The 8956-nt window shown below is 36.9% G+C and overlaps 1 protein-coding gene across 1 annotated transcript; it reads left to right on the forward strand.

Annotated features, from left to right (window-relative positions):
* Positions 1–526: 526 nt before the first annotated feature.
* Positions 527–1705, forward strand: Mageb16 (MAGE family member B16). Its single transcript, XM_027432691.1, has 2 exons — positions 527–566; positions 672–1705. The coding sequence occupies exons 1-2, from the start codon at positions 527–529 to the stop codon at positions 1703–1705; spliced, it is 1074 nt and encodes a 357-aa protein (XP_027288492.1).
* Positions 1706–8956: the final 7251 nt, after the last annotated feature.

The raw sequence follows: 8956 nt of genomic DNA on the forward strand, positions 1-8956 counted from the left end.
TTTAGTTTTGAGTGTGTGTGTTTATCCATGGGATTTTGGTCAACTACCAGGTGCTATTCCCTTAAAGAAATCTGACTCTTCAGTACCAGCAGCTAGAAGTTGCCTGTAGTTCCTCAGGTACAAGTAGTACTGCATACCCACCTTTAAGGGGTAGTTTTTTTTATGGCACAGAATGTGGATTCAGCCCATCAGATTCCATGTTAATCACACTTATGCAGATTATGGACCTTTTTTCATTTAGAACAGGAGTGGGAACTACGGAGCCAAACATATGTCTACTATGAGCCCTCATAATTTTCATGTTGAGTTGGCTAACACTCAGTGGGTCTCTTATTTTTCCCTACAAGTTCTTGCATATGAACCTTTTTCAAATGATTTTCAGAATTCCATTGGAAGTGGATTTCATCACAGTGACTGTAATTGATTTTACTAGCTGATTACCTCATCACCTCCCTTTCTCTTTCAAACAGTGACTCCTCATTGTTGCCTTCCTGTCTGCACACACATCTACTAGTCACTAGTCACCATGTCTCACCTTCAGAAGAGTCCGGAATGTGAAGCTGACCCAGGCCAGACCTTCGAGGAGACCCAGGGCCTACGGGTTGCAGCAGTCTCCAGTGATGTGGAGGAGCCAGGTCCCTCCTCTCATTTTCTGATGGCTAGTAGTCTGAAGGGCCAGACCTGTGAGGAGACCCAGAACCTACAGGTTGCAGCAGTCTCTTATGATACAGGGGAGCCATGTTCTTCTTCTCATTTTATGGCTAGTAGTCTGAAGGATCAGACCTGTGAGGAGACCCAGGGCCTGGAGATTAAACAGGTCTCCAGGGATGTGGAGGAGCCAGGTCCCTCCTCTTATTCTCTGATGGCTACCAACCAGGATGATCTTGCAGATCAGATACCTAGTACTTCTGGGGGTCTCAGTGACCAAGAGAATCAGGGTAATCCAGTCAATCCACCATGTCAACCAGACACCACAAATACCCCTGTGATGAGTATTGATAGTAAGGTTGATTTCTTGGTGAATTACATGCTGTACAAGTATCAGATGAAAGAGATAATGAGCATGACTGATATATTGAAGCTCATTGTCAAAGAAGATGAAGATCGTTTTCCAGAAATCCTCATGAGAGCTACTGAACGCATGGAGATGGTCTTTGGCCTGGATGTGAAAGAAATAGATCCTGTCAACCACTGCTATGCTCTGTTTATCAAACTAGGTCTCACCTATGATGGAATGCGTAGTGATCAGTATAGCTTTCCTAAGACTGGTCTCCTTATACTCATTCTAGGGATAGTCTTCATGAAAGGCAACCGTTCCACTGAAGAGGAGATTTGGGAAGTGTTGAATCCAATGGGAATCTATGCTGGGATGAATCATTTTGTTTTTGGTGACCCTAGGCAGCTGATAACTGATGAGTTTGTGAGGGAGCAATACCTGACATACCAGCCAGTAGCCAATAGTGATCCTGTGCAGTATGAGTATGTGTGGGGGCCCCGGACTCGAGCTGAAACTAGTAAGATGAAAGTGTTAGAGTATGTGGCCAAGGTTCATGGGACAGACCCTATTGCTTTCCGTTCTCAGTATGAAGAGGCCCTGATAGAAGAAGAAGAGAGAGCCCTTACCATGATTTTAGACAGGGCTGGCTCAAGTTCTCTTTCTGGTGCAAGTTCTGGTGCCATGGGTAGCAGCTTCCCTGATATCTAGCACAATGAGAGATAAATTAATCCTGCATAATTTGCAGGGAATTTTTAGACTTGAGGGGCAAAATGTAGGTCCTAGTTTGATATAGAGGGGAGAGAGAATATTGCCTGCATAGTTATAAACTGTATGTGTGCTGTGCTATTTTTTCTTTTACTATTTGGTCCTTTGATTTGAATAATGTTGTACATAATAACATTGTTATTTAGATTCAGAAATCTCCACTTAATGCCATTCACAAATTTAATAATAAGAGCTTTGCCATGACATAAAACTAATTGAAAAACAATCTCATCTATCTGTATAATTACCAGGAGTAGTATAACATGCTTTTGCAAAGCTTCCACATTTTAAACAGAGTTGTGCTAAATTTGTCTTTGTAATATTCTATTTCTCAGTAAAATTGTATGGTATATGAGTAGTTGCTTTACTTTATAGTGTCCATGAGTAATAAAATTCAATAATTTTTACCTTACATTGTCTCTTTTATTACCCAAAACTTGTTTGTGCATCTATTATTTTCCAATAATCATTTTAGTTTACTAGGATGCTGCATTAAAAAACATGTAGTCCCTTCTCTTGTAAATGTATTGATGATGGCAGCATGTCTTCTAATAGTTTAAAGACAAATGAAAGATGAGTTTTCAGATAATGTAGACAGAGTTCCTGTTCTACCTGGTCTTGATGCCCTTAATCCCAAATAAACATACAGAGCCTTATATTAATTACAAACTGTAGGCCAATGGGTTAGGCTTCTTATTGGCTAGCTCTATCTTAATCATTAAGCCATTTCTATTAATCTAAGTATCTCCACCTAGTCTTAGCATACTGGAGAATGACCCGGGAGTCCTATCTTCCCAGTAGCTACATGGCATCTCTCTGGTGGCTCACTCTCTGAGATCTCTCCCCAGAATTCTCATCTGGTAGCCCCACCTATATTTCCTGACTTGCTACTGGGCAATCAGTGTTTTATTCATCAACCAATAAGAGAAACATATATACAGAAGGATATTCCCTCATCAAGGTAAAGTGATCCTTACAACCCTATTAAGTATAAATGTCCTGGAGAAAAAGGTGCCTGTGGTAAGATGAACTTCTTCAGAGTGTGAATTTTAAGGTAAATAGTGAGAATAAGGTAAATAGTGGAGAGAATAGATGTGTAGTGAGACCTACAGATGATGCACCTCAAAGCTGACATCCAAAAGTTTATTGCAAAACTCTTTACCAGTTACTTTGTGATTTTGATAATTCTAGATCCAATTTTCATACAGAGAGAGTAGAAAGTGTCTGTCTCTGATCCCACTTCTGTGTGGTTGAATGTTGATTTTAAACTAAAGCTTTACTTACAAATAATCTTAAAGACATGAGACTTTTTGTGAATTAGAAACAAGATTGTTTTACATGGCAATACCAGTTCCCTCTCCCTCCTGTCCTCCCCAACCACTCCCCCAACTAAAACCCTACCTATCGCATATCCTTTCTGCTCCCCCTGGATGGTGAGGCCTTCCACAGGGTGTCATCATAGTCTATCCTATCCTTTGGGATAGGGCCTAGGCCCACCCTGGTGAAGATATGAGATTTTTAAATAGGTTATTTTAGTATGATTTGAATTTTATATGCTAATACATACTTAAAATTTTAATAAAGATATAAGCAGTGAAAATATTGTTGATTTAGATGAACTCATGTTCAAAAATTGGAGAAATTTTTATATCACTAAAAATAAACCCACTTCCTGATTTTTTAAAGAATAACCTCTCCAAGGGGAGAAATTACTTGGGTTTACATGAGTAGTGTTTTAATTTATATAAAGTAGTCTTTTGGGGGGGTTGCTTCTTTGTTTATTTGATTTTTTTATTTCTTTGCTTTTCAAGGCAGGGTTTCTCCGTGTAAAAGGACTGATTGTCCTGGAACTCACTCTATAGACCAGGATGGCCTCCAACTCACAGAGTCATTTGCCTCTGCCTCTCAAGTATTGGGATAAAGGCATGCTCCACCGCTGCCTGGCAGAATTCCATTTATTATAGAACTTCATGTTCTATGGGACATGTGATTATTTTAAAATTTCCATAAGATAGACTGGTAGAGTCACTATTCAAAAAAATTATAGTAATATCTGTAATTAACTAAATAACTAAATACCTCTACCATACCAAGCACTCGGACAGAGGTTTTCCTAATGCCCTCTTACAAGTAGTCTTATATGATAACACTTACATTAGTTACTTTCTCAACAGTGTGACTGAATATATGTGACAGAAAAGAAGGGATTTCAATCCACTGTAATGAGGAAGCCATGGTGGAGTCACTTTGTCCATGGTGGCAAGAACTTAAGACAGCTACTATTCACATTGTGGCTTCCCAGAAAGCTGAGAGCCATGCTAGTATCATTGCCAGACTGTAACCTCAAAGGAAGCTCTATTTCTGCCAGCCAAGTCTCATTCTGAATGGTTTCACAACTTTTCAAAGAGTGTCATTAGACAAATACTCAAAATACACAAAACACAACACAGTAGGTGACATTTTAAATTCAAACCAAGTCAGAAATTTCCAGATATCCTCTCAAATAAAAAGCCTAATACTCCTAGAGCTCAGTGTGGGAAATGGTTGAGACTTAACCTCTGATATTAATTCTTCTAGATCCATTTCTGTACTACTATCCAGTCTTCTGTTTCCTGATACATTTCTTCTTGCGGTTTCTCACCCTGAATCCGAAGTACAAAAATTGGATGAAAAATGTTATCAAACACTATCAATCTATTTCCTGTAGACTTTGTTAACCCCTAGTTCTCTCCTCAATGTCAATGCTTCTGAGAGTTGACTCTGAAAGGAATGACAGTTTTGTCCAGATTCAACTATTTAAAGAATTATAAGAACATTGTCTTGATTTTTTTCTTCCATTTTTGTTTTGTTTTGTTTGTTTGTTTATTTCATTTCTGTGTGCCAGAGAGTTCTATCACTTACTTTAGAATTTCTCTGGGAGCAATAGCCTATCCCATGCAAAAAGTCATTTTTGCAATACAATTCATTTTGATCATCATCACTAGGCATATATATTACATTAAGAGAATTTCCAAATAAACTGCTAAATATAGTATGCATGGGAAAACTACTAGTCTGTGGTATCAATGCAAAAAGACTGAATTTTGAAAACTGCTATTTGCATTAGGATTCTAATAGGACTTTTTTGTGTGTTTGAGAATAAATATGGGACATATATATGTATCAATGAATACCCTTATTTTGTGACTTAAAATCAAAACCTCTCTTACTAGTGAAATCTGGGAAAAGATTATCAAAATGATTAAGCAAATACAAAGGTTCTAATTTGTGTATATGCTCAAGTTCTAGGAAGGAGAAGACATTCCTTGTAGACATTATATATTGAAATAATGTTAGATAACTGATTGATTTGTTAATAAGTTGTTATTTAATCTAATTTTTAAATATATTTATTTATTGCAGCTGTTCTTTCTCTACTTCTACTATGTGGTTCTGGTGGTTGAACTGGGGTGATCAGGGCACAGTTCCCCAGTGAAGCATTTTAAAGGCCCTTAATCTGGATTTTTCTGTGGACATATGTGCACATTTGTCAGTGTTCAGGCATTTCAGTCAGGTAATAAAGAGCAAAGAATCATATGCTGATGCTTTGTTAATATCCAAAGTACTGAGAAAATTCAGTGTATTATAATTATAGTGACTCTTGACAAGGACAACACAGATTTGAGTAAGTATAAGAAGCCTATAATGCAGAAAAGAGATAATGGAATACTTTCAATAAATAGATGTGACACAGGATTAAAAAATATCTGTTACATACTAGGCTCTCCAAACAAATGACTTCAGAAATTCCAACAGGAATTGAAAAGGGGTATTTGCTAATTATTGGACAGCACTTGGCACCTATTTCGTAAAGTGTATAGAAGAGACTGCATGTGCTTATCTATTTTCTTCCTCTTTTTCCTGGACTCATGAAAAGACTATTGACTATATTGACAGATTGACCTGCAATTATAAATGATTTTGTTTCTACTTCTTGTCAGTAACTTATAAGTAAAATTAATGTTTTTGTACAGTACTTGAGAGCATCTATGCCATTCTTATTTTTTTTCTTCTGTTCAGCAGCATACATGGAGATCATGTGACGATATTAAAGTACAAGGGGAAAGCAACTTAGATCTGTCAGTCAGTGGTTAGTAAAGGTTAGGAAAAATCATGAGATTGATCATAAAATTTCAAATCAATCAGTTCTATTTTGCTAAATAACTCAGGTTTCAAGTATTTCTGCTATATCAGTTAACTAAAATGTTATGAAGAAATACATAGCCATGATGTCTGTTGTTCTGGTGTTCTCTCTAATAATCTGCACTTCCTCCTGGTGTTCTCTCTGATAATCTTCACTTTCTCATCCACTTTTATTCTCAAGCATAAATGAAGACTAAGTTCATTCCTGTTTTGAGAATGGACATTAGTAAATCTTATCAATGAAAGACATGGAAAGGAAGAAAACTGTTTTAGTCACCACTTAGTACCTACCTTAAGAAGCATGGTATTAAGTTACTCTAATAGAAAGGAGAGTTAATTTGGTATTGTTTCAGAGCAGATGGGAGCACACTTCAAAGAGTCACCTCAATGTTCAAGTGTCTTAAAGTTTGCAATAAAGATCTTGGACAATGGACATTGAGATGTAATGTTATACAGCAAACACAAGGAGATAAATTCAGATATGAACAAAATGAGCTACTTGCTCTAATTCACAGATTTACTTTTAAGATAAATTAAAGCTCAAAATGAGAAATTTGGTATGCTGAACTTTATGTTATAAGCATGAGCCAGAGGGTGAGTCTATGATGATGAGAATTTTTTTTCACTGGAGAAAGACATAGTGTTATGAAAAACAATCTAGGTTTAAGTCTGGTGATATAAAAAGTTTCACCTTAATGAATGGATCCTAAACTAGTATAGATTATAGTATTGGCTTCCAGTGAAGATTTTTCTAAATTATTTGTTTGGAAATGTGTCCTTGTGAAATTCTTCATAAGGGCTGAAACATATCATCTCAGGCTTAAATTTTTCTAACAGGTATTTGAAGACAGAAATACACCTACTTATTTTCTACACCTTTCAAAACCACATATGAAAGATTTTATTGCATTGAAAAAGAAGGCATTAACTTAAATCTTACCAGAATAATCGATGATAAACAGCTTTGTCTCAAAAGGAAAATGCAAGGTTTTTAAGGAGAAGGAAAACCAGATAGCATAGGGGCATGATGATAGAGAACAGCAGTTGGCTCGCCACATCAGAATTTCATATAGCACAAATAATATGCCAGTAAATGCAAGGCAAATGATAGGAAGAAGTAGGAAATAAGAACAGTTCACGTGTAGATTCCTCAGAACACTCTTGAGATTAAGGCTTCATGGGTTTTCCATCATTAAAATAATTGTTTCTGAGTACTTGTGTCCTGACATACAGGTCTAACTTTAAATGCCTCTAAACAAAAAATTCTTTCCAGACCTAAGGAGTCAGGTGAAAAGGTTGCCTCTGTGTTGTGTGTCCTCAGAGTTCTTCATGAAATTAAAATAATATCTTCAAGTATGCATTTTAGCATCTAGAGTACAGTGTGGCCTCTGTTCACTTAATAGAGGGACTGATAATTGCTTGTAGTTCAAAGGAAACCATTTCTCCACAATTACACTACAAAGAAAAATAATAATAATTAATCTTCTTACTGTGAATTTGGAAAACGAGCTCAAGCTAAATGTGATTGTCAGCTGCATAAGCACTAGGGATCAAAACAAACAAAAACTATTTGGTGGTTTGGTAAATTAACGTTTCTTTCTTTGATTTAGTGATTGAGAGAGGAAAGAGAACCTGCAGTTAGGTAGGCATGGAAGCAGGGAGGATCTGGGAGTAATTAGGGGTGTGGAAAATCATGACCAAAATATATTGTATTAAAATTTCTTAAGTAAAAAACACTAGAGATGTTGGTAGCTGCTTTCTGATATGTGGGGGAGTATATGGAAAGAGAGAAATAACACTCCAATATCTGAGAGAACAGTGCTTCTCAAATTACGATCTATGCAAGAATTCAGTGATAAATTGGTTATAAAAATTATGAAAATAATAATTATAAAAGTTATGATTTAGACTATACCAGATAAAGCCTGAGATTTCATTTAATTATTTAATTACATTAAATCTCATATATATATATATACTAAGTATGTATATATAAGTACTAAATATATATGTATATTCATATATATTTAAATCAAAGAGATACTTTAGTAGAGGGAGACATTGTAGCTTTAAAGAGAAATTTGGCACTAGGGAAATGTCCAAAAATTCACTAGGATTATCCCAATTAAGAATCTAAGCAATAGTGGAGGGATTGCCTATAATGAGACTGATGACTACCTTAAATGCCTTCCTAGAGCCTTAATCCAGTAGCTGATGGAAGCAGAAGCAGGTACCCACAGCTAAACACTGAGTTGAACTCCTGGAATCCAGTTGCAGAGAGGGAGGAGTGATAAACAAAAGGGTCAAGACCATTCTGGGAAAACCCACAGAAACCTCTGACCTGAGCAAGGGGGAGCTCATGGACCCCAGCCAGACAGCTGGGGAACAATCATAGGACCGAACCAGGGACCCTGAGCTTGGGTAACAGATAGGAGGCCTGGGCAGTCTATGGGGCCACTAGTGGTGGAACAAGTATTTATTCCTAGCATATGAATGGATTTTGGGAGCCCATTCCCCCATTGAGGGATACTCTCTCAGCCTAAATACATGGGGGAAGGGCCTAGGCCCTGCCCCAAAGAATGTGACAGACTTTGATATTCCCCCATGGAAGGTCTCACTCTCCCTGGGGAGTGGGACTGGGGGAATGGGAAGGGGGTGTCTTTGGGGGCATGGGAGGATGGGAGGGACAGGGAGCAGGGACTGATATGTAAAATAAAATTGTTTCTAATTTAAGTTTTAAAAAGGAAAAAAAACAAGTAGCCATTCTATTTTCATGAAGGTACATTATAGTCTTATCTTTTAACTCTAGATTCTGGTAAATAGAGAGATATTAGATATTAGAATATATGTGCAAATTGATATTTTAAATAGCATCTCTTACTTTTATCTAGAGGCTTTGTGTAACCATTTACTAGAATGAACAAGAGATTTATCTGATACTGACCACATACCTTATTTGAGGATGTTTACTTCATGTCCTTGTAAACTTGTTAGTTAAACTGAAATGCGAAC

Source organism: Cricetulus griseus, chromosome X (assembly GCF_003668045.3).
Source record: "Cricetulus griseus strain 17A/GY chromosome X, alternate assembly CriGri-PICRH-1.0, whole genome shotgun sequence".
In the NCBI taxonomy this organism is placed as follows: domain Eukaryota; kingdom Metazoa; phylum Chordata; class Mammalia; order Rodentia; family Cricetidae; genus Cricetulus; species Cricetulus griseus.

Excerpts from the sequence above, each read along its gene's own strand:
- Mageb16 (XM_027432691.1), top strand. The coding sequence starts at position 527 with ATGTCTCACCTTCAGAAGAGTCCGGAATGTGAAGCTGACC. Across the intron at positions 567-671 it reads TCCGGAATGTGAAGCTGACC|AGGGCCAGACCTGTGAGGAG; the intron begins CAGGCCAGACCT and ends CTAGTAGTCTGA.